This window comes from Rhinichthys klamathensis, unplaced genomic scaffold (assembly GCF_029890125.1).
Source record: "Rhinichthys klamathensis goyatoka isolate OS25496 unplaced genomic scaffold, OSU_Roscu_1.1 h1tg000613l_1, whole genome shotgun sequence".
Taxonomy (NCBI): domain Eukaryota; kingdom Metazoa; phylum Chordata; class Actinopteri; order Cypriniformes; family Leuciscidae; genus Rhinichthys; species Rhinichthys klamathensis.
In genome coordinates, this window is record NW_026607066.1 from 557,543 (window position 1) to 584,504 (window position 26,962).

The 26,962-nt window shown below is 39.6% G+C and overlaps 1 protein-coding gene across 2 annotated transcripts in view; it reads left to right on the forward strand.

Moving 5' to 3' along the window:
• Positions 1-3,619: 3,619 nt before the first annotated feature.
• Positions 3,620-26,962, forward strand: part of prickle2b (prickle homolog 2b) — a 102,710-nt gene continuing 79,367 nt past the window's right edge. Inside the window, exons 1-2 of one of the 2 annotated variants that reach the window (XM_056240785.1) lie at positions 3,620-3,745; positions 5,682-5,745. In XM_056240785.1, the coding sequence (XP_056096760.1) occupies positions 3,685-3,745; positions 5,682-5,745 (125 nt within the window). In that variant the 5' untranslated portion in view covers positions 3,620-3,684. Of the gene's footprint in view, positions 3,746-5,664; positions 5,746-26,962 lie in introns of those variants that run through there. The other variant, XM_056240784.1, reaches the window with a different exon arrangement.

Below are 26,962 nucleotides of genomic sequence, written 5' to 3' on the forward strand. Positions count from 1 at the left end.
AATATTTACATGTTCAAGATTGAGATGTTTCTTTAAAAGAAGTCTAGTTACCAAGGCTGCATTTATTTGATCAAAAACATAGTAAAAACACAATGTGAACCAATATATTATTACAATTGTAAATAACTTTTTTCTATTTTAATATATTTTAAAATGTAATTTGTCAAAGCTGAATTTTCAGCATCATTACTCCAGTCTTTAGATCATTACTCCTTTCACGTGATCCTTCAGAAATCGTTCTAATATGCTGATTTGATGCTCAAGGAACATTTCTTACTTCTAGAAATAAAAAGAAATAAAGAAAAAGGGCAAGCCTCAAATTGCTAAATGCTAAGCTTTTAATTGTCTTAACCACAAGTTATTGGTCAGGAAATGAGCAAACTTGGTAACACTGTTTTAATGTGACGTAGTTACACGCTACACTAATAACAGTAAATTATGCATAATTACAATTAACTAACCTTAAACCAACCGTAACTCTATAGTAAGCACATGTACAGTAGTTAATTAATATTACTCAGTTCTTATTGATTACGTACAATGTAACTATGTCACCTTAAAATAAAGTGTAACCGAAAAAAAAGAAAGCAAATGCACTAAACTCTTAGAAAAAACGTCAAAGACAGAATTAAGTTTTTGGCAGAATATGGGAAGTTTGGTTCAGCAGAGTTGTGTGGAGTGATGAATCACAATGAGACATGAGTTGCATGGTGATGATCCAGAGTGCTGTCTTCGAAAATCTGAGAAATATAATATTAATGCATCTGAAGCATGGAGGAAGAGCTGTCATTGTGTGGGGAGTCTTTTTAGCTGCTGGTATTGGTGAGCTACTTCACTGTGAAGAGTATGGAAGTAAAATAATGACAAATGTTTTTGAAACAAAAAGCCTGTTGAATTGTACTACTTGAAAAAAATAAGAAGAATCATTTAATGCTTTGAGGCTATTCCATGCTAAGTTACTTAAAAGATAATATAGCAGTTTGCTGTAAATGTTGTATTTATACTCTGAATGGCTGAAGCATTATTGTAAGTGAATTTGTATCAATTCACCTCTCCAGTTATTTTATAAGGTGTGCACATTTGAAGAAATTTAGCCATTTTTAGATCAAACAGTTGACAGTAGCCATTGACTTCCATAGTAGGAAAAAAATGACTATGGAAGTCAATAGCTACCGTCAACTGTTTGGTTACCAACATTCTTCAAAATATCTTCTTTTGTGTTCAACAGAAGAAATAAATTCATACAGGTTTAGAACAACATGAGGGTGAGTAAATGATGACAACATTTTTAGGGGGAACTATCCCTTTACTTATAGCTCTTTTATGTGGCCTCTTTTGTATATTTGAGGCCTTGAAGACTAATGCCGCGTTCCAGGCAACCTGTAACCCGTGTTTTTCCAACCTTATACCCGTGAAAGTGCACTGGAACGGCAGTCAAACCCGTGACTTCCCACCCGTGAACTCGTACTAGATCGATGTACTCCCAGTTACGAGTTCTGACTTCACATAGCCCGCAAAACCATACAAAACAACAATGGCAGCCCCTACGGATGCAGTGTTTCTGCAGGCGGTACACAGTGAGAATACACTTTAGGACAATATAATGTTGCAGTCAAATTAATAATAATATAATAATAATGATAATAATACATACACACAAGATTATGTATTACAATGTTATGTGTCTGAAACAATAAGTATGTATTTACACACACGATTATGTAATACAATGTTATGTGTCTGAAAAAATAAGTATGTATTTTGCGCTCAGGTAGTTTGGCGTGACTGGCCTGGAATGCTACAAAGTCGTGAGTCGTGGTTTGAAGTCGTGATTTACGTGCTCAAAAACCTGCCTGGAACGCAGCATTAGTTTTACAGGTGAAGCACCCAGAATTTGACACAAGTAATGTTTACTGTCACCATGACGACTCACAGTCTTCTTACACAATTTCCACTTAACACCTGCAGGAGTCATAGTGAAACTCTGCTGGATTCAAAGTGCGACTGAACCTCAATTAAACCATGTGTGCTACTTAATATAACTGAATTCTTCTCTGGAAAAAAGAGTTTGGTAAATATTTTATAAATATTTCATAGGTACGAGTTCTCTGGTTTCTTTAGACTCTCTCTATTGAAGCAGACTGCATTAAGATTGGCCAAACTCTGTGTTGGTTTGGTGGTTCACAAACTTTCTTTGTTTCCATCTAGCTGAAAGGTCGTTTTACTCACACATTCTCTTTCGAGCAGAAAAAATACTGAGCTTGCTCTTTGATCCCCACTTAAATACTGAACACCAAGACCTTCTCCATTAGTGATCAAGGAAGTGTCTCTTTACGAGTCCTTTGTTGACTTCTTTTGCTCTGCAATACCACATTTGACGAATAATTTAGTCTCTTAGCAATAAGAATGAGAAATTTAAAAGGCCCTTGGTTTAATCAGTTCATGAATTTCTTAGGAATCTAACCCATGACCATGAAAAATATTAATTGGGTTCTAGAACCTTTTAGGGGTTCCAAATATCAAATATCACCTGATAGAACCCTTTAAAGGGATAGTTCACCCAAAAATGTAAATAATGTTCATCATTTACTCACCCTCGTGTTGTTCCAAACCTGAGTTTTTTTTTTTTTTCATCTGTTGAACACACAATATGATATTTAAAAAAATGTTTGTAATCAGACAGTTGACGGCACCCATTGACTTCCACATTATTTTTTTCCTACTATGGAAGTCAATGGGTGCCGTCAACTGTCTGGTTACCGACATTCTTTAAAATATTTTTTTGTGGTCAACAGATGAAAAAAACCTCATACAGATTGGGAACAACATGAGGGTATGATGAGTGATGACAAATGTTTTATTTTTGGGTGAACTGTCCCTTTAAGGTTCTATAGAACCTTTTCTTCTAAGTGTAGTATAGGGTCTCCGCAGTACTTTGCTCTTCAATTTTAGCAAACTTGTTTACCACAATAAATGTATAATTAATATTTTAAAGTGAAGCATACATGTAGCCTATTATGGTAATTAAACATATTCAGAATAGTATCATCTCCCATTGCTACCCCAAATTCATTTGATTTTTTTTTATTTCAAAATGCTAAACAAATGGTAATTTAAACCATCAACAAATTTGGAAACAAACTCTCAATGTAGACCGAAAAACTTGTGTGTGTATTAGGCCTATATCAAATTACACAATTCACATTAATACAGTAACATGATCACAAATCAATTATAGCCTAATCGAGACGTGGTAGGCCTAGGCTATTATACATAAGCCCTGATTTTTGTCAAAAATATTTTTACTCTGAGACTGAAAACTTTTGAAAGAATTACACCGTAGAAATATGTGGTTTATGTAAGTGCAATTTGAGAAAAGGTCTCAACCATTTAGCTACACAGGAATGTTATGTAGCCTACCTGACATTTACTGGGTTTGTTAAAAAAAAGCGCTGGCGTGTCCGGAAATGCAGTAATTTCATTCACAAGCTCGCACAAAAACTGATGGGACGGACCGAGAGAGAGAGAGAGAGAGAGAGAGAGAGAGAGAGAGAGAGAGAGAGAGAGAGAGAGAGAGAGAGAGAGAGAGAGAGAGAGAGAGAGAGAGAGCGGTGATGAGCATTTCAACCTATTGAGTCGGCGACCCGTTGCAATACGCTTTGAGATTAATTTCCTCACACAGTCATGTTTGGTCGAAGCATTAAGAAGAGAAACTCTAGCCGGTCGGTGAGTAAAGCGGTAAGGGGTGTTTACATTTTAAAGACTTGCATTTTTACGCAGTTACTCCACGTGCAGCAGTAAGACATTAAATAAATGGGCTCTTTATGAGTTATTTGGACGGAAACGAAAAGGCTAGATGTAATAAAACGTTGTAGCTGCTCTGTGATGTGTGAAGTTTAGGCTACACTCAGACTACATCATCATCAGACAGGTTTGATACTGCAGTCCGAAGCGATAACGGGCGTTTGCTGTTTCAAAACATTTGGCAAAACATTGCATTTTATTGACATTTTATTCGCAAATTAATTATTCACCACAAATGTGACATCAGCTATAATATTACAAAATTTGAGCAGACGTGTTTCTGTATGAATTGTATTGAATGAGCACATCATGTATTTTACTTCCTTTTACAACTCAATGAGAAGCGTCTTGCCTTTTCTGAAGAATAGGTTTAAAAAGTTCGTGAAAATGTTTTTTTTTTCTGGTCACAACTGTATATACTCACAACTGTAACCTGTAGCCTACTCAACAAGACCCAATACAAAGTTTTAAACAATAAGTAATTTAATATTTTATCAAGCAAAATGGGTAGGCTATATCTCTTTTTAATGTAATAGCCTACTTTAAAATGTACAATTTTATGTGAATCAATCAGTCAAAATGTAATGTGACCACTGACATGTATTGTGATTATGGTTTATTGTATAGGCCTATGAGGGTAATCTTAGTATTAGGCCTACATCAATAACAGACCCTTTAAAAATCACATGTTTCAAATATGGTAGCATTAGGCCTATATGCACTTTACAGACAGTTGGATCTGGACTCTGCAGGTAGGTCTCCAGGAACTGGCTTAGTTTTCAAACGTTTTCAGGGCCCCAAAATGCTGTTGTCGTTTAAATGAACAGCCAAAAATGCATAAAAAGTTTCCTGTTTTTAGTTGAAAACTGTGTTGTGTGTGAAAACCTGTGAAAACAATGACTTACCATGCAAACTGTACTTAAAGTGTCAGTGATGTGCAGCCTGTACATGTTCACATCTCAAAAAATGTGTTTTGGGGTTTCATGACCCTTTTTTGTGAGCTCCTCCTCCATAGTGGTCGGTGTCATGTTTATATTGTCATATTACACAATTTACTTCACCATTTTATAATGGGCTATATGCACGCATAACTTCCGCGTTTGACGCAAGGATGCTCGTGCGTTTCCGGTTGGGGAGATTTAAAGCGGAGGAAAACCGCGGAAAACGGTATTATGGCAGAGTCTTCAAAATGTACTGTCCTCTCGTCTTTGAAACGAAACTTTAATACGTTTAGATGTAATTTTATATATAGTTATGTTGATTTAATATAATAAACACAGAAGCATAAACAAAATGAGGAGTGTCTGTTTTGTCTGTTTTTGTGACTAACGTTTCTTTAGTATAGCAATAGAGTATAAAAACCAATATAAATTCTCGGTATAGCATTGGACTCTACGATCGGCGGAAGTAATCCAGCATCCTTAGATCTTCACCGGAAATACCGCCGTGCATAGAGCCCATTAAAACTTGTTCTAATCTTGACAAAACACGTTTGAAAATGTATTTGACTCAAAGTTCCATGTTTGTTGATTATTTTGTGATGACAGATTTTTTTTTTTCATTTGTGACAACGCATCAAAAAAATTCAGTGGAATGTAGGTGACAACCGGTGGCTAATTTGGGTACTGAGCCTAAACAAAATCTCATGGGAACTTTAATTTTTGTGATATCAACTTAAAATTTGGAACACAACTTGGTTAGAGATATGGCTTATGTATTCTTTTAAATTTTTTTTATTGTTCTGTATGCCATATATATGCATTTATGCTTTTATATAAAAATGTATTGTCCACAGATGTACAACATAACATGCGTTTATATAAAAAATAACTCTTGTATCTCTTAACCTCTGCAGCCCACTGTGCTTGATGGCCTAGAAAGAGGACAACCTTGTACCGTATGTGGAGAGCAGTGTCCTGGCTTCGTTCTGCATAAATGGAGGTGAGACCCCAACTTGCTGGTCCTAAACATACTTTTTCTTATTTTACTTCAGGCATTATGTAGAGAATGAGATGTTATCTTGACTTTTGGTGCAGGAGAGCCCAAACCACAGATTTTGGTGAACAGTGAGTAGTTTTTAAAGTTTTGTTGTTGCTGTTTTGGTCCGTATTGGATGGCATCAGCATTTCTAAGCTCTTGAAATGTTCAGTGGAAATGTTGAGGTTCTTTGCCTTTAGATAGAGTCACCCTAGGAGGATTCAGTAGAATTTGAATAGAGCTGACAGTGCGTGTCTGAGCCAGCAGTCAATTTGCAGGACCTGTATGCACAAAGATAACAGCGTACACTAAACTAGCTATTCATGCTTTCCAGGACATTCAGGCTTCATTTTTGCTTGGGCGAGTCCAAAAGCCAACATTTTGTTTCTTGCTCAGAACTGAGTTGAACTGTTCTGCTGGATCACACTGTGAACCAGAGGATGTGACTGGTTAGAATTTGGTGGGAAAAAAAATTATAGTAAGAATCAGTGGTGTGGGGCGATGTTTTAAAAAGTCCTCACATTTGATGTATATATATATATATATATATATATCAAATATACATTTATTCCCCTGTTACACTTAATTTTCCTGGTTAAATAAACATTACATAAAAAGAGAGACCAAATACAATTCTATGTTGTACTTTTACACTATGTAATTAATGTTCTATTCATTAAAACCAAGCATAAATTTCATCAAGTTAGTATTTTTACGCAATTTTACATTTATTCCAAAATAATAACTAAAGGCAGTAACAATTTAAAGGTGCAGTGTCTGATGTGCGGCATCTAGGGGGGAGGTTGCGAATTGCAACCAACAAAAGTTGCGGTGGCCGACAGGAAAAGATGTCGTCGTCTGAGACAGCAGAGAGTAGCCAGTTCAGCAATGATGTTTCTTTACAAAGATAAATTAAGAAATTAGGTTTACTTTATTATTCAGTAAAAACGATATGTTATTGCAAATATTATTGTTACTTGTTCATCCAGTAAAAACGATATGTTATTGCAAATATTATTGTTACTTGTTCATCATTGTGTCAGTGTTTTAATTTCTGACTTTAGCTAGCTTCTTTGCACGAAGAACAAAATAGTAACGGAACGCGTTTGTCCATTTAGGGCCACTGCAGAAACATGTCGGCGCATTTCAATGTAAGGGGACCCGCGGTGTATGTAGATAAAAATGGCTCATTTTAAGGTAATAAAAACATAACGGTTCATTAAGTAAGGTCTTTATACACCACTGAAAACATATTTATATAGGCCTATTTGATATTGCATTTCTGTCAACAGATCCTCCCAAATATTACACAATGCACCTTTAAACAATATATATTATTTGTGAACTAATGTTCAGCTTTTCTTTTTAATAGTCAACTTATTTTCAGCAGTCATAAAGTTGATGACTGATCACAAAGTCGCACTGATCACAGACATAAAGATGTACCTTTAATTTCCCCAAGCTGATTGCTAACTAAAAAAAAACACAGTCATCATGTTTTCAGGCCATTTCAATTTTGATTTTGACGTGACATAAGTGGCTGAGTTGTCTACTTAATTAGTCTTCCCATTAACGCCATCATTTTCTTCATTCAGGCCGATTTGAGAACGCGCACGAAAACAAGAGGCGGGATTTATCACATGAACCAATCGAATCCAATCATAACCAATCGTATCCAATTATAGCGCCATGAGGCATTGCCTATCTCACGTAACTTTCCCCATTCATTCTCAATTACCCCCAATCAAACCATGAACTGTAAAAAAGTATGGACATGGTGTTTGTGATGTCACCCGTAAGCTTCTAAAGAGCATTTTTGAAGCCCGAAGTGGGCGGAGCAGGCCGTCGCCATCTTGGTAACGCGTCACTCCCGGATAACCGAAAATTGGCAGAGGCGGGATTAGCTGAGGTGACGTGATAGCTAACAGACAGCAGAGAAACGGCTAGTAGTGACAGCAGCGTCAATCCACCTGTCACTCAAGTGGCCACGCCCTTAATTATGCAGAACTTTAAGGCTTAATATAATTTTAACGTATGAGTTAAATTCATCTTTTTTTATATTATTATGGTCTATGGGATGGACTCTCTTTTGGAGCCTGTCTCTAGCGGCCAGTCGATGAATTGCAGTTTAAGTCACTTCCATGTTGGATTCAAGAGAGAGACCTGAAGGTTGGCTTGCATCAAACTCACCGCATGCTTTAGGGGGTCTGTTAAAAGTCAATGGGCTCAGGGGAGGCAAGTCTCCAGCTGTAACTTTACCTGCAGGTCTCGCTGTTGGACAGTGTTACTTTATAAAAACAAGTGACTTTTACACTTTTTATTGTCACATTTTGTAATTTTTGCGTTGTTTTATGTTTGTAATATCGATTGTTTTCTCATATCAAAATCAATTAGGATAGCCCCCCCCCCCCCCCCCCCCCAAAAAAAAAAAACCCAAATAAAATTCTGTAAACACCCCTTCATGTTGTACCAAACCTGCATGACTTGAGTTCTTCCATGGAACCATTTTTTTTTAAATCATGAAATAGTTATATTTTTTCTTTCTTTCATTGGATGGATAAAAACAAAGTATCTTCTTTTGTTATTTCAGAATAATTTAAGTCATACAGGTTTGGAACAACATGAGGGTGAGTAAATGATGAGATTTTTTTTTTGATTTTTTTTTTGGGTGAACTATCTTCTACCTTTATCAACTGAGGCATTTTCATAATGTTAGTGTGGGTATATGAAATAATTTGTTGCACTTTTTTTTATATGTAACTTCTAAAGTTCATGGTTAAATGAGAGGAAAAACTCTGTCTATCCAAATCAGATCAACTGTTAGCATGTTGCCCTTCTCTATTTACTTTATATAGAAGGCAAGAAAGCTTATAGAGGAAAGGGGTTGCTGGGATGGAGAGTAAAAAGAACTGATCTGCCTGCTCTCCATTGCTGTAAACTATTACAGGGCAACAGTCAGCTCTAGAATGTGCCATTAATTGCCTGTCTTTTGGAGTCCTACAATAAAACTAAAGGTCTTCCAGACAAATTTAAAGACATTTTCTTTTCTTTAGATTTTCTTTTCTTTTCTACTTAACATATGGCACACTATGGGGTCTCTTACACAATAGCAGCCCCTAAAGATTTTTATGAAGACCGTGGAAAGGCATATTTGAATGCAGATTGCTGTTTGGTTGTGTCTTTGAAAGAGAGAGAGAAACTGAGTTTGAGTAAAATGTCACCATGATCTGGCTGTAGACAGAGCTTGCAGGTGTCCATAGTTACAAAATTTCAAGCATGCATTTACATCATACACACATTGTCTAGTCACAATTATTACCCAATGTCTATGCTGCTGACCTTCAATGATCCAATTGAACCAGACTAATAAGCAAAAGTGACTTTATATAAACCTCATATTTGTGTTTTTACCGCTGAAGTAAAAGTTTTGAACTTTGAACTGCGTCCTATTCTTACTGCGTCCAAATAGCTGAAAGGTTTGTTTGAGCTGCACCCTCTACTGTATAGGCGTGAATTTCCATTTCCTTCAGTCTAAGGCATATTCATTTCACTCTTTGGTGTGAATTTCTACATTTGCCAAAAATAGGACTTTTTTATTTTATTGTTATTAAAAAAACAAAAACAAGAAAGGCCTACCCAGATGACAAAACATAACGCAAAAGTAACTTAATGCATTACTTTCCATAAAAAGTAACTAAGTAACGCAATTAGTTACTTTTTTTTAAGGAGTAGCCTAATGCAATGTTGTAATGTATTACTTTTAAAAAGTAACTTTCCACATCACTGGGAGATGCACCATGTGTAGGAAAATGATTGGTATAAGTTGTTGTAACATGTAAAATGGTGGATGTAGGTATAAAAAGATTTCTGTCTTTCTGCATTCGATTAGATGGGAGCTGCACTTGTATGCCTGCCTAGAAAATATCTGTCCTGCGGCATCACCAAGATGGTCATCAAATTAACTAATCTGTCATATAGGGACTTGCTTAAAAGTAGTAGAGTAGAGCAGGGGTCTTATGAATTGGTGAACATGAAAAGGCCATGCATCAACTCCTATTCCAACACTTTTAACATCTGCAACCCCTAAAATGTCCTGAAATATTCATACATTTCTAAATATTAATGAGATGGTTGGAATATCTGCGGGAGCTGGGGTCTATTTTCCCTGCTTCTCCACCATTGTATAAAACCAAGAGGGTTTAATAATAGTAATGTCTACTCAAGCATTTTTGTATTAGTAACTCTTACACTCAAGAAAAGTAGTTTAACCACTGGACAGATTTTGCAATTGGTTTTTGGCTGAAATAAGAAGCATTATGGACCAGACATTAGTCCTGTAGTCAATAGTCTGGATATATGAGACTTGTAATGCATAACTAAATGTTGCTTCTGAAGGTAATTTTTTAATGTTTTTGCTCGCCTAGGGTGCACTCCATAAGCTTGCATTCTATGTGGAAGGAACGAACCAAGATGGTGGCATGTGTAACACGATGAGTTGAATAATTTATGAGAGCCGTTGGCTTGATTGATTTTCTTTGTGTTAATGAGTCTCATTACTGCCCCTATTAGCATCAGTGCTTTGAGTATTTGCTATCTGATCAGCCAGCTTATATGACCCACTTATCCAGGTTGGCATGTAGCTCTAGGTTGTAGATGCTCTTTCTTGATTATCAAATGCATGTTTTAGGGTTGCCAAAAACATTTTAGGGTTGCAATACAGAATTTGTCCTATATTATACCACATTTATTTTTATTTATTTTTTATATCTATTTGTTTCAACAAAATTGTTTCTTAGAACACATACGTTTTGCTAACGTTCCCATCAAGTTATAAAAGCCTTCATTTTGAATGTTTTCTGAACTATTTCCCTTTTAGCTGGGATAAAGTTGATCAGTCCACATTTAGCCCTTTTTTTTCTTTCTAATTAACATTCAACAGATTTGTTTTAAGTGTCTAAATTCCAAAGCACGTAAAAGCTCAACTGTGAGTCTGTTCATCATTAAAAATGTATGTACAGTCACAGTTCACTTGTGTTGCCAAGGTTCAGTATGTGTGTAATTGTCAGGATTCCACCAGCTCCATTCACTCCTCCCACTCGTTCATTATCACCCGAGTTCTGATCACCTGCACTTCATCATTCCATCTCCCTTTATATTCAGCTCCCCTTCACACACTCTTTGTCTGGTCTCGTCTCTACATGACACACAGACATGCTACTCACCTGCTACTTACCCGCTACTTACCTGGCCTCCTTTGGATTCTCTTCAACCCCTGGCCTTCGTATACCATCTTCAGTCTTCAGCCATCCGTCTACACCCCTTCCATGTGATCTTTCATCTGAATCAGCAACAGAGACTCTTATTATCCATCAGCTAATTTGCCATCTGACTATCATCTATTTGAACACTCACCATATCTCTGTCGGCTTCTGGAAAACCTGCTAATAAACATTGTTACACTTACCACCTGTCTGACTCCTGTTCCATCTGTGACAGAAGACCAGACCACAAAATGCAGAATCCAGCGGAGCCTGTTGGAAATCCACCACGCGATCCATTCGCGGAACTCGTTCAGGCTGTTCGCCAATCTCTACTTCCTTCTCCACCAGCTAAACCACCCACCGCACCCGAAGACATCCTTCACTCTGCACGCCAGCATTTACGTTCGTACATGAATGAGGTCTTCCGGGAATATCTCAACAGATTTGTGGTTGTCTACATTGACGATATTCTCATCTACTCCCCGTCTCTCTCTGAGCATCAGCATCACGTCTCTCTTGTTCTGGAGAAGCTGAGAGCTCATAAACTGTATCTAAAACTGGAGAAATGTGAGTTTCACACCACCACTGTTCAATTTCTGGGCTACATCATTGACCAACAGGGAGTTCAGATGGACCAGAGGAAGGTGGAAACTATTCGGAACTGGCCCCAGCCCTCTACTGTGAAGGATCTTCAGCGATTCCTCGGGTTCGCCAATTTCTATAGACGATTCATAATAATTACAGTCACATCAGTTCTCCTCTCACATCTGCTCTAAAGGGCCGGCCCAAGTCTCTGTCCTTATCTCCTGAAGCCATCTTAGCCTTCCAACACCTCAAGGAAGCCTTCCTGACCGCTCCAATCCTGGTTCATCCTGACCCTGAGATTGCCTTTGTCGTCGAGGTGGACGCGTCCTCCACAGGAGTTGGAGTGGTTCTCTCCCAGCGGCAGGGTGATCCTCCCAAACTCCATCCATGCGCCTTCTTCTCTAAGAAGCTATCCCCGGCGGAGCGGAACTATGATATCGGGAATCGAGAACTGCTCGCCATCAAGTTGGCCTTAGAGGAGTGGAGGCATTGGCTGGAAGGAGCTAATCACCAGTTCGAGTTTATAACCGATCATCGCAACTTGGAATACCTCAAAGAGGCGAAAAGGCTAAATCCTCGTCAAGCTCGATGGGCCCTCTTCTTTACTCGCTTTGATTTCCTAGTGTCTTACCGACCTGGCAGTAAGAATTGTAAAGCAGATGCTCTCTCCCGTCTTCATCATCTTTCCTGCGAAGATTCTTCGCCTGAACCTATTCTACCTCCAGCCATGTTCGTCAACCCGATCGTCTGGGACATCGACGAGCAGATTTCCCAAGAGAACCGTCGCTATTCCGCTCCCCGGGAGATCCAGAGGGGCGCGTCTTCGTACCTCGTCACCTTCGTGCCGCCCTTCTGGACTCCGCTCATACCACTCCGGGCTCTGGACATCCAGGTAGCAGGCGTACCCTCTCGCTCCTCAGTATCCGGTACTGGTGGCCGTCCATTTCTCAGGACGTCTCTAGGTACGTCAGAGGATGCTCAGTCTGTGCCGTTACCAACACCCCCAGAAGACTCCCGGAGGGCAAGCTCGTGCCACTTCCTATCCCACAACGACCATGGTCTCACATTGGAGTTGATTTCATGACTGACCTTCCCCTATCCAGCAATCACACTTGCATCTTCGTCGTTGTGGATCGCTTTTCAAAGGCCTGCAAGCTAATTCCATTGCCGGGGCTTCCAACTGCTTTTGAGGCCGCTGAAGCTCTCTTCAATCATGTGTTTCGGAACTTCGGCATCCCCGAAGACGTTGTGTCGGACAGAGGTCCACAATTCATCTCTAGAGTGTGGCAAGCGTTCTTCAGGGTTACGGGGTTACGGTCAGCTTGTGTTCTGGATACCACCCTCAGACTAACGGCCAGACTGAGCGGAAGTTCCAGGAGATTGGACGGTACCTGAGGACCTATTGCCACCAGTACCAGGACAGCTGGAGCCAGTTCCTCCCCTGGGCTGAATATGCCCAGAATTCCCTTCGGCAGTCCACCACTGGGGTTCCAGCTGTCGATTACTGGTTCCATCAAAGCGGGAGGGTATGGGACTCGGCTCACGTGCATCTCCAGCAGGCAGTGCACCGGCATAAGGACCAAGTAGATCGTCGCCGTTCGGAACCTCCTCAGTACTAGCCTGGACAGAAGGTGTGGCTTTCGACCCGGGACATTCGGCTCCGCCTGCCTTGCCGTAAACTGAGTCCTCGATACATTGGTCCTTTCACCGTGCAGAGGCAGCTGAACGAAGTCACTTACAGGCTAAACCTTCCTCCTCAATACCGGATTTCACCTTCTTTCCATGCGTCACTGTTGAAGCCCTTCACTGAACCTGTCACTTCTCCTCACACAGAACCTGTACCGGCTGACATACCCCCTCCTCCGGTTCCCATTGAAGAGGAGCCCATCTACCAGGTCCGCACCATCTTGGACTCACGGCGACGAGGTCCGCGGATAAAATACCTGGTCGACTGGGAGGACTATGGCCCAGAGGAGCGGTCGTGGGTTCCTCGCGAGGACATCCTGGATCCAGCTCTCCTCACTCAGTTCCACGCCGACCATCCTGATCGCCCTGCTCCCAGGTCTCGGGGTAGACCTCGTCGCCGTCTTCGTCCCTCTTCTCAGTCGTCAAGAGCCGCCTCGGAGGAGGGGGGTACTGTCAGGATTCCACCAGCTCCATTCACTCCTCCCACTCGTTCATTATCACCCGAGTTCTGATCACCTCATTTTGAATGTTTTCTGAACTATAATCACCTGCACCCCATCATTCCATCTACTTACCTGGCCTCCTTTGGATTCTCTTCAACCCCTGGCCTCCGTATACCATCGTCAGTCTGCAGCCATCCGTCTACAACCCTTCCATGTGATCTTCCATCTGACTTACCACCTGTCTGACTCCTGTTCCATCCGTGACAGTGATTGGTGTGCCATGCCCATAGTCTTTAAAATTCTTTTTTTTTTTTTACAACAGATGCAATAAAGTGATAAAGCTCTTAATTTTGTGCAGCAACAGACAAATATTTTGCTGCAGACATATACATGTGGTGTTGTCACCCACCAGCAATGTCTTACACCAGTGGTTCAATATCAAAATGGACAGTGTTCCTGACATTTTTGCTGAAATCAGCAACCCTGTTTTCCCTTTAAAATATTTTTTGAGAGTTGGCAATACTGATAATTGGTAAGTCCTTCATGGTGACTTCTATAGCATACAGCCTGACACAATGATGCATGAATGCTTTTTCTAACCCCAACATTGTTTGCTATAAAAAAGACAATATACTGAGTCCACCATTATTGGAGTTAAAGAGTTTAAAAATATGAATTTCTTCCACGTTATAGTGTTGGCATTTGCGTGAGGTGCAATGAGAAATTCACGGGAAGATTCTGCTCACTGCAGAGCCCATATAGGGACATGGTGAAGGAAAAAAAAATGGGAGGAAAAATTATGTCAATGCTTTTTGCATTTTCTCACAAATGTTTTGAGCCAGAGTTAGCCATAAAGTTAGGCAACTTTCATCTGTTGTGCTTGACCAGTTCTTAAAAGGCAAAGAAACCGAGACAAAATACTGATGAAAAGGATTTTTAAAAATCATGCAGTTGTAGCTGCAGGTAGAGCCGCTGGACTCTGTCCTCCCAGTAACCTGCTTCAATCTGCATAACAGTGCCTTCAGTGTGTTAACAAGTGGCCCGGCCAAACCAATCCATCAGGGCGGTCTGGCACATTGAATGGGCCTTTAAAGTAAAGTCTCCTTTTCAGGCAGTCAGGAGGAGGAGAAAATAGAGGCAAACCCAGCTCCTCAGATGTGTACAAAGAGAGCAAGAGAGCATAACAACTGGGACTTTCTAGATTGATTCTACAGAGCTGCTAAAACACATTCACCTCGAATGGAATGAAATCACTGTATCCACTCCCTGTTTGCTTTGAAGTGCTAACCAGATGCAGTTATGTTGCCTGCTCACGCTTATTCCACTCATTAACTAAATGAGCTGGGGTCTTGTTGCTTATGCTGCCATTTGAGGTTATTTTGACCAAAGATTGATATTTGGGGCCTCTGTAAATAGATGGGCTATACTATAGACATGCAGATGAATAACAAGTTGACCATTCAGATTCAAACAGTACTTTTACCGGGGGCTGGGATGACTGCGTGTGTATGTGGTTGTCTTTGATTGGGTGTAATGATAGGGTCATTTATTTGCCATTGTGGTCACGGAAACGGTGGGGTGGCTCACATGCATGCAGACTGAGGCCCACTGGAAACACAAATTAAAGTAACAGCAGGTATTAGAAACCAAGGTTAATCTCTAACTTGAAATAATATATAAAAATTTATTTGAAATAGAAAGTTTTTGTAACAATGAAAAGGCAATACGTTTTCTCTTTTTTTTTTAAATAGATTTAATGCACCCTTGCTAAATAAAGGTATTCAATTTGTTAAAACAATCTTAAGTTTCTAGTGAACTTCTAAAAAGTGTAAGACATCTTACTGACCCATACACTTTAAATGGTAGTGTATATATACAACCTTTCTTTTCCAAGTAAATGCTTTTTTTTTTACATTGTTCATTATCGAAAAATCATTTATTGTGGTTTCCACAAAATAAGCGGCAGAACTGTTTTCAATTGTGATAATAATAAGTAATATTTATTGAGCATCAGTCAGCATTTTAAAATGATTTCTGAAGGAACATGTGACATTAAAGACTGGATTAATGACTGCTGAAAATTCAGTTTTGCCATCACAGGAATAAATTACATTTTATTAAAATATAAAATTGTAAATAATGTTTCACAGTATTACTGTTTTTATTGTATGTTGATCAAATAAATTCAGTCTTGGAACCATAAGAGACCAACTCATAGACCTTGAAAAAATAACCCAGTCTTGTCTTCACCATTTATATTTTTAGAAATAAAAACACCCCATGAATATAAATAAAGAATCAACATTCTGCAATATTTCTTATATATAGTACACCAAATGTATCCACTATGATGATCATAGCACACAAAGCACTCTATGCCAGTAATTGCTGTTGAATGCTGTGTTGTTGCACAATTGCCTAGACTTTGGCTAGACAAGATTGACGTAGAGCAGGTCTCGCCTTCAATAATAGTGCTCATTTATGGAGAAGAGCTTCTCTGACATTAAGAGTTTCGTATCAAGAGGCTTCCTTTAGTAAATGTGCATTTGAACATGCATTTGTTTCACAGGAAGAATAGAATAGAACATCTCTAGGGTTTGGTTTTATCGCACCTTCATATTTAACACCTTCAAAGTATAGCAGATGCTCAATAGGGCTGGAGTGGGTGTAATTGGAGAATGTTTTCATCCCTTTGTCTGTGAAGCTGTAGAGCTAATGATTACAGAGGAGTGTGTATGTGTGCCAGCCTTTGGGTACTCCATCTTTACCATAGTGATCTTGGTTTTCAGTACCCCATTATAATGTATGTGAAAGAGAGGACATGATGACAGGATGAGGCCTATAACTGGTGTCACGTCGCCTTCACTTCTAACTCTTATATAACAAATCACCATGCTTTTATTTAGACCTTTGGTAACTAATTTATGTTTCTGAACAATCTATTATTCGAAACATCACCATCAATGATCCTTCTGATGTAATGCCAGTGCTTTTAAATTGCAGTCTATCATTTTAAAAGGGTTGTTTTGATGGATTTTTTAAACATCATTAACAACAAATGATTATATGTGGCAAAATGACTCCAAATCAAATGCCACTTGACAGACCTCATTAAACTTAGCTAGATGGTTTTAAACCCTATTAATTATGATGCCATTTTTGGCATAGTTGCTTGTTATGGAGGTAGGCTACAGTGCATACTAATGCAATTGAGTTTGGAGACGTATATATTTTCCAGCATTTTTAATTTTTGATAATTTTTTTTAACCAGAGAGAGATTTAAAGTTCAACCAAATGAAAATGCACAGTTTTGAAAAAGCGACTAATTGTCCTTTTTTAACTTTCTATCTATACCCCATGCTTCATTCAGACTTCAACTCTCATCTTTTAGCGCTGGTGGCTTAGTTATTTCTTGCTTGCTCTCATCAGTGAAAGACGTATTTCAGTCATGGGTCAACATCATGCTCTAATAGGAAACAGCTGGATTCCTTTCCGTTGACATTATGCAGATTACTCCTTTCAAGTTTCTTTTAGTTCACTGTCAACAACATGCCACACCACAGTCTGGATCTGACAACACTCCTTATCACGTCAAGAGGCCTGTGACCATGCAGGGTCCTGTTTACACCTGGTACTAGCATGTCTCAAATATGTCTCCTGTGACCACTGTTGGTCAGATTTCATTGAAGGTCTCTCGACTGTATGCATCACCTTTTACTTTAGTGTGTTACTGCATGTTGATAAAGGAAAAAAATGTTGGGTGGATGGATAGATGGATGGATGATAGATAAGCGGTTGGATGAATGATGGATAAATAAGCAGATAGTTGGATAGGTAGATAAGCAGATAGATAGGTAAATGGTTGGAATGGCAGATGGATGGATAGATAGATGGACGGATTATAGAAGCTAATAGATGGATGGAAAGATGCCTGGATGGATGGATGCAGGATGGATGGATAGATAATCTAATTCATGGATAGCTGGAAAGCTAGCTAGATAGATAGATAGATATAGATAGATAGATAGAACGCTGATGCGATGAAGAGATGTGAAACTGGATGATCAATGTGGCATGAAATTAAATGGATGAAATGAGTTATTCTACTGTAAAGACTAGTGATGTGTGCAAACAAAAGCCAGCAGTGCAGTTGTTGAAAGAGATCAGAGATTAAATCTGGCAGTGAGCTGTGTGTGTGTGTGTGTGTGTGTGTGTGTGTGTGTGTGTGTGTGTCTGTCTGGATGAGAAAAAAGGTACATGCTTTCTCTTTTTGTCCTTGAGCTCAGGGTCAGTTGTCTGCTTGGTCAGACCAGACCAGCTGCAGCTGCTAAACACCCAGATCATGTCTTCATCACCTCCGCCAATTTACTTACACAAGAGCCTCAAAGTGCCACTGGAATCCACACCCAGTTAAGTGATAGAATAAATGCATGGAATGCATGTGTATCAAATGCTGAATTAAAATGCATTTAGTCCAAATTTGGCTTTTTTGTCTTCCATCTCCTGAAAGCTCTTCAAACTTACTTTCCCCTCAATACCCTGGTATCGAACAACGAACAGTGCTATTTTATGTCATTGGACATTGCACAATTAGATAGGGGCTCAAAAACCTGGATTTCCATGAAACTGTGCCATGCAAACATACTACCAGCTGACATAAATGAACTGTTTTTAGTAGTAGGGCCAGAAGGGCCTGGATGCACATGCCCATTCATACTAGATGCACATGAGGATTTTTAAAACAAAGACCCCACCGGGTACCACTCATTTCCACTACAAATAGGAAAAAGAGGCTGCAATTTGCAAGAGCTCACCAAAATTGGACAGTTGAAGACTGGAAAAATGTTGCCTGGTCTGATGAGTCTCGATTTCTGTTGAGACATTCAGATGGTAGAGTCAGAATTTGGCATAAACAGAATGAGAACATGGATCCATCATGCCTTGTTACCACTGTGCAGGCTGGTGGTGGTGGTGTAATGGTGTGGGGGATGTTTTCTTGGCACACGTTAGGCCCCTTAGTGCCAATTGTGCATAGTTTAAATGCCACGGCCTACCTGAGCATTGTTTCTGACCATGTCCATCCCTTTATGGCCAACATGTATATACTAGAGATGCACCGATTGATCGGCTGGTGACCGGAATCGGCCGATTTTCACGTGATCGGCCATGATCGGCGACCGGCCGGTCAGTCTGACATAATCCGATTTTATGCCGGTCAAATGCACTCTGGCATCGCATGATTAACGTCGCGCAACATCAGCATCACACGTGCACACGAAACGCGCACATGTAGGAAACCTCATGAATTACGGCCGTTTCACACCGCAAGCGGGAGCAGCGCATTTTTTTTTTTTTTTTTTTTTTGGCGTGCTTGTTAATCAATGAGTGCATTCACACCGGGAGCCGGAGAAGCGCATGAGCGTCGAGCAGGGGCGTCGCGTGAGCAACAGTGAAGCGCGGGTTTCGGCGCCGATCGAGTCCATTTTTGCTGCGCTCAATTTAAGTGAAAGCACACATTTGATGGACAAAATAAATATGATTTCATCCAAAAAGTGCCCAAAATGCACATAATTTGGATGTCTGGTGTGTTTTAATAAGAACTGAAGTAGGCTGGCTATGTCAGAAAGAAAATGAAGAGACAAAAATATTTATAGAAAATGTACCCATTTAAACTTGTTTTTATTATTTCCCAATCGTTTCCCTGCACATGCTCCACTTGTCCTGTTTAGCTTGGCTGGACATGTGTCAGATGAGAGAAGAACTGTGTGAGAAATATAACTTGCCATTGATGTACAAGTTATTGCAATAGGCCTGTGTGTGTGTGTGTGTGTGTGAGAGAGAGAGAGAGAGAGAGAGAGAGAGAGAGAGAGAGAGAGAGAGAGAGAGAGAGAGAGAGAGTTTAGTTTGCTAAATATCAAATTGTTTTAGTTGGATATTGGATGTGAAAAGGAAATGGTTCTTCCATGGTTCTGCACTTTAGATGAGTGTGAATTTCCCACACCAGGAGTAATTTATATAGTTCTATTTTATAGCGATTATCTTTTAAAAAAAACGTTCTATGCAAAATGTTCTATTAAAGAGAAGATAGAAAATAAATATTTGTGTGTGCTGTAAAGTGGTTTGAAAAAATTAAATCGGAATCGGCTAAAATCGGTATCGGCAGGTCAAACTCAAGGAAAAATCGGAATCGGGATCGGCCTAGAAAATTGTAATCGGTGCATCTCTAGTATGTACCCATCCTCTGATGGCTACTTCCAGCAGGATAATGCACCATGTCACAAAGCTCGAATCATTTCAAATTGGTTTCTTGAACATGACAATAAGTTCACTGTACTAAAATGGCCCCCACAGTCACCAGATCTCAACCCAATAGAGCATCTTTGGGATGTGGTGGAACAGGAGCTTCGTGCCCTGGATGTGAATCCCACAAATCTCCATCAACTGCAAGATCCTATCCTATCAATATGGGCCAACATTTCTAAAGAATGCTTTCAGCACCTTGTTGAATCAATGCCACGTAGAATTAAGGCAGTTCTGAAGGCGAAAGGCGGTCAAACACAGTATTAGTATGGTGTTCCTAATAATCCTTTAGGTAAGTGTATATATATATATATATAATATAGTTGGTTGCTCAATTATTATAAGTTTTATAGGTTAAATGTATAGAGATCAAATGTATAGAGATCATGCATAATGTATAAATCTGATCATTCGTGTAAATCTGTGTGTATATACAGTATGTATGCCGGACACCGATTCTTGGTTGTAGGCTCTTCTCTGTATAGTGATCCATCTCAAGGTGAAGAGAATAAATGGCTGCAGGCACTGTGGCTCTGCGACACTGCTGATCTGTGACACTGGGAATGAAAGGGTCTTTGACTGCACTGTTGTTTGAGGCTTTGTCCTTGTGTTTTTAGTGTCCCAGGGACGTCAATTGTGAAGCAGGGCTATGTTCACTGTTGTTTACATACTTGGGCACTTACACACACACACACACACACACGCACACACATGCTAAAACAGCTTGGGAAACGCAGGTATCAGCACAGCTTCACTTCTTCCCTGCATCACTTCAAACTGTCCTTTGATTCAGCGCTCTCTCTCTCTCTCACACACACACACACACACACACACACATGCTAAAACAGCTTTGGAAACGCAGGTATCAGCACAGCTTCACTTCTTCCCTGCATCACTTCAAACTGTCCTTTGATTCAGCGCTCTCTCTCTCTCTCTCACACACACACACACACACACACACACACACACACACACACACACACACACACACACACACACACACACACACACACACATGCTAAAACAGCTTTGGAAACGCAGGTATCAGCACAGCTTCACTTCTTCCCTGCATCACTTCAAACTGTCCTTTGATTCAGCTCTCTCTCTCTCTCTCTCTCTCTCTCTCTCTCTCTCTCTCTCTCTCTCTCTCTCTCTCTCTCTCTCTCTCTCTCTCTCTCTCTCTCTCTCTCTCTCTCTCTCTCTCTCTCTCTCTCTCTCTCTTTCTCTCTTTCTCTCTTTCTCTCTCTCTCTCTCTCTCTCTCTCTCTCTCTCTCTCTCTCTCTCTCTCTCTCTCTCTCTCTCTCTCTCTCTCTCTCTCTCTCTCTCTCTCTCTCACACACACACACGCTTTGTCATCCGTCTCTCACTTACATGGAGAACTTTTACACCTACTCTACAGCAGTGTGGGTTGTTCTTGAGGCTGCAAGTTAAAACTTCTATTGATCTCAACATCTTCTGGCTCTTCTCGACACCATGTTTTTTTTTTCCTCCTGACCCCTAAAATGGCTGTCATTCATTAAAAACTGCATTTGTGTGCAAACGGTTCTGTTGTGAATGAGCTTTAAATGGATGCATGTGACTAACACTGCTGCTGGAATTCCTCTGGAAAAACAAGGCTGTGAGGTTCATGGCTGTGAGGTCAGGGCCAAAACCATAGTTGAGAAATAAAAAGTATATGACAGAATTGAAAGGTTATCCTTCAAACATTTAAAACATCATTTTATTAAAGTGGCTTGTAAACTGTGCTTGTAGGAGGATTTAGCAGTTGCTAATTATAATAATAAAAACAAATATAATATTCATAGTATGTAAATGTAAATTATATAAAATAAGTATGGAAGGAATTTCATTATTACTTAATAATATACAATAATATAACAATGTTATAATCAAGTCTCAATGTAAACACACGTTTCTCATACAAAGCTGATGGCACATAGTTTAATTTAAAATAATGTCATTATTGCCCTGAAATCTACACTTTCGTATTTATGAAAGATGGTTATTGTTCTTGAAATCCTTGGTTGCTGTAGCTTTATTGTGTCAACAGAGGGCACTGTTGTATTTGTTTAGTTCATTTGATGTTATGCTCAGTAGAAGCACACTTTTAAAACTTGACAGACTGGATGTTATTGGAGTGTTATTTGGCACCAGCCTTCATTTTAGATCAGTTTTGTTTTAATACAGATGTACTGACAGTTTACCTGATCATACATATCTGTAGTTACCACTTTAGTTGTTTTTGTAAACATGAATAGTGTAGTTAACATTATAAACAGTGTTTATTAGTGATGTATGTCCCTATATGCATGCGGTTAGTGTTAGCAGTGGTGTAAAGAGTATTTGAAAAGCATACGTCACCAATTCCAATACGACTTGAGTAAAAGTCTTAGAGTATCTGATTTTAACAGTACTTTAAGTATTTTACTTTGTACTCAATTTAGCGTCAACTATGCACTAGTCCACAACACCTATAAGACATGGCAGTGAAAAACAAGAAAGGCTTGATTTGTGAGGAGAGCAATCACGTTTATTTTATAAAATTGAAAGAAAATTGAACACCTCAGTATTGCAATAAATCAAGGTCGACACAACAAAAATGTCTACAAACACTCAAGTCTCAGCTAAGCTCAAGTGTTTAAAATGGCATAAGTAAACCAATTGAAACCTGCAATTCACAACTACCTAATGCACTTTCATTTGCATAAAGTAGCCTCGTTGACAAGTTTGAGTAAATATGGGCAAAATGCACAAAATATAGCACCTTCAGTGCCCTGTAGATGGCATTATCACTTCTTTTGTAGAAAAAATAAACTGCTGCAGAAAAAGTTAGGTGGTGTGCATTACTGATCACAAATGTATTGGAGTAAAGAGTACATACATATTCAAAAATCTAGTCAAGTAGAGAGTAAAAGTTGTTAATATCTTTAATGCTCAGGAAAAACTATGAGTAATACAGAGTTAAAAACTACAGAGTAGCCAAAAAAGATACTTAAGTACAGTAACCAATTTTACTCAAATTAGGGTGACCACCAAGTCCCGAAATTGGAAATTCTGTCCCCATTTAAAACGTTATCATCCAACGTGGTGGCAAATAGGCTTTCCAAGTAATGTAAAAATCAATGTTCATATAGTATAATGTCATGAAATGTATCCCTCACACACGTATCCCGCACTTTCCCAAAAAATAACATGCAACAGAGCAATAACCAGGTGGTCACCCTAACTCAAATACTTTACACCACTGTGTTAGCATGTAGCGTGTACGTGGATCGCTCAGCCTTTCACGGATGACAGGGGAGCAGTGATGGCCTTTCTGACTCTGCTAATCATTCTATCTAAAAGGAAAGCACAGGAAATGGTTCTTTATCGGATAACTGAAGCAGTTCCAATTTCCTGTTATCACAGACCAGGTGCTCTTGTGTAACTCGAACATATACAGTACACTCACATACTCGAATACACTTTGTGCCTTTTATCTGAACAGAACAGAGATTAATACTGTACACAAATGACTTTATTAGGTTTTTTTTATTCTTTATTTTTCCCCATGAACTAACTATGAGCAATACACTCACCGGCCACTTTATTAGGTACACCTGTCCAACTGCTCGTTAACACTTAATTTCTAAGCAGCCAATCACATGGCGGCAACTCAGTGCATTTAGGCATGTAGACATGGTCAAGACAATCTCCTGCAGTTCAAACCGAGCATCAGTATGGGGAAGAAAGGTGATTTGAGTGACTTTGAACGTGGCATGATTGTTGGTGCCAGAAGGGCTGGTCTGAGTATTTCAGAAACTGCTAATCTACTGGGATTTTCACGCACAACCATCTCTAGGGTTTACAGAGAATGGTCCGAAAAAGAAAAAACATCCAGTGAGCGGCAGTTCTGTGGGCGGAAATGCCTTGTTGATGCCAGAGGTCAGAGGAGAATGGCCAGACTGGTTCGAGCTGATAGAAGGGCAACAGTGACTGAAATAACCACTCGTTACAACCGAGGTATGCAGCAAAGCATTTGTGAAGCCACAACACGCACAACCTTGAGGCGGATGGGCTACAACAGCAGAAGACTCCACCGGGTACCACTCATCTCCACTACAAATAGGAAAAAGAGGCTACAATTTGCAAGAGCTCATCAAAATTGGACAGTTGAAGACTGGAAAAATGTTGCCTGGTCTGATGAGTCTCGATTTCTGTTGAGACATTCAGATGTTAGAGTCAGAATTTGGCGTAAACAGAATGAGAACATGGAACCATCATGCCTTGTTACCACTGTGCAGGCTGGTGGTGGTGGTGTAATGGTGTGGGGGATGTTTTCCTGGCACACTTTAGGCCCCTTAGTGCCAATTGGGCATCGTTTAAATGCCACGGCCTACCTGAGCATTGTTTCTGACCATGTCCATCCCTTTATGGCCACCATGTACCCATCCTCTGATGGCTACTTCCACCATGTCACAAAGCTCTAATCATTTCAAATTGGTTTCTTGAACATGACAATGAGTTCACTGTACTAAAATGGCCTCCACAGTCACCAGATCTCAACCCAATAGAGCATCTTTGGGATGTGGTGGAACGGGAGATTCGCATCATGGATGTGCAGCCGACAAATCTGCGGCAACTGTGTGATGCCATCATGTCAATATGGACCAAACTCCCTGAGGAATGCTTCCAGCACCTTGTTGAATCTATGCCACGAAGAATTGAGGCAGTTCTGAAGGCAAAAGGGGGTCCAACCCGTTACTAGCATGGGGTACCTAATAAAGTGGCCGGTGAGTGTATATTTTTAAAGCTTTTATTAACCTTTGTTAATGTTAGTTAAAACAATTGTGCAATGTATATGTTTGTTAGTCCACAGTGCATTAACTAATGTTAACAGATACAACTTCAGACTTTAAAAATGTATTTCAAATCTAGAAATTAAAGGTACAATATGTAAGAATTTTGTCCAAAATTCCAAAAACCACTTGCTTTATATTTCTTTCAATTGTGTACTTCCATTATCCTAAATGTTTCCAAGAATTTGTAAATTCAGAGAAATTCACAATTTTAAAAAGGGCCCGTCCCTGTTCACTTGTCGCCTGTCAATGACGTAATATCCGCATTATCCCTGGTTTCCGCTTGTACTGCCATAGTAACCATGGCGACAGACGTGGACAACTGCATAGTGAGTAACGCCTAGTGGCACGCTGTTGTTGTTTTGTTCAAACATTATGGACCATGGCAAGCAGACTTTGGGCCAAAAAGAGAACTAAAACGAGGATCAATGTCAGCGTGGTGTTTTCGAGATGCCGAGAGCTCCACGTCCGCTACTAACTTGGATTTGACAGGGACGGCGCTCTTGCATGTACTTTATTAGACAGGTGAGCAATGGACATAAATCAATGTTATATAGCTCAACATGATGAAATGTTGAATATGATCTGTATGTTATTCTAATGTTGATCTAGCTTACTACTTGTCTCATATAGCATACAAACTAACACATAGAATAACATTATAACTTTCAACACACTCAAATGCAGTTTAGTGTGATGGTGTAGACCAAGTGAAACAGCGCTGCGTTACCTCACAAGTTAAATTCGTCAAATAAACTGACCTGTGTGAGTAGTAATTCAGCACTTGCGGGTAGTTCGGTAGAATTAAATGTCCTCATTAGCCTGGGAAAACCCAGACAACTTCCTTAACTTTGCTCTGAAAGTTAGTCTGGCAAAGAGCTCATTCAAGCCCATTTCCAATCCGTCGAAATCGAGGCACCAATCAGAAACGTTGGGGCGGGCTTTACACGATGACGACAGCGCTGGGATTTTGAAGCAGATTTTGTAGCCTACATTACAAAGATGGGTGCCGCCGTCGAACATCACTCGTTCGAATCAGCTATCGCGTCTGTTTTAAGCGATTTGAACGTTTCCTTTTAGTTAAAACCGAGCAAAGAACAACACTCTAGAGATGTTTCTCCGCCGCTCTGCATACGTCATCTCCTTCATCGCTCTGATTGGGTTTAGGTCTATCCGCGACGTCCGTTGGTGACGCCCCTCTGGAAATGATTTGTCTATGACGCTTTGCCAGACCATAACTCAGTTACAACTGAGAATGGTCTGCTTTTAACCAGGCTATGTCCTCATACCTTTATTATCCTATTCCAATCTATGCCTTTGTTATCGTAAGAGGTTAGCGACCCTTAGCGGCAATTGTTTTTTATACATATTGTAGCTTTAACATTAAATAAGATTAATAATGCCGTAGAAGTATTGTTTATTTTTTGTTCATCTTATCTAATGTAGTTAAACTATGTTAACAAAGGATTTTGTAAAGTGTTACTTAAATCGTTATAAGGAAGACAATTTGACGGATTACGCCAAAACATTTGTGAAGTTAGCTTATTTAGCCAACATTAGCTAAGTAGAAGGAACTTTTTCCACAAGTGAAGTATAATAAGGTGCTTTTGTAAGAAGATCGGAAACATAAATGTAAAAAGCGACTCATTCAAAATGCTGCCTTTTTCTCAGTGCCTCATATAAAGAGAAGTGTATAGGCTCCGGTTTCCAGGGTGATGGTACTATTCACACTCCTCTGGTGCCGTGACAACCACACTAGAAGGCAGACGAATGAGGGTGAGAATGGTCAAAAATCAAACACGACACCCCCAGAGACGTGAACAAACACAATCTGAGGAGGATTCAGTCGTCTTCAGTTTCATCTCTTGATGTTTTTGATAGAGCTCTACAGATATTTTGTAGATAGGCCGTGTTTTAGATCCAAAAACCGGGAGAAATTGTGAAAAATCTCAGCCAAAGTCTCATACCGTTCTTATCATCCATGACAGTCCTGTTTGTTTGAAGTCCAAAATAATTATTTCTGCATTAGGACAATGAGCCAATGAAAAGTTTTAAGCGGAACAATCCG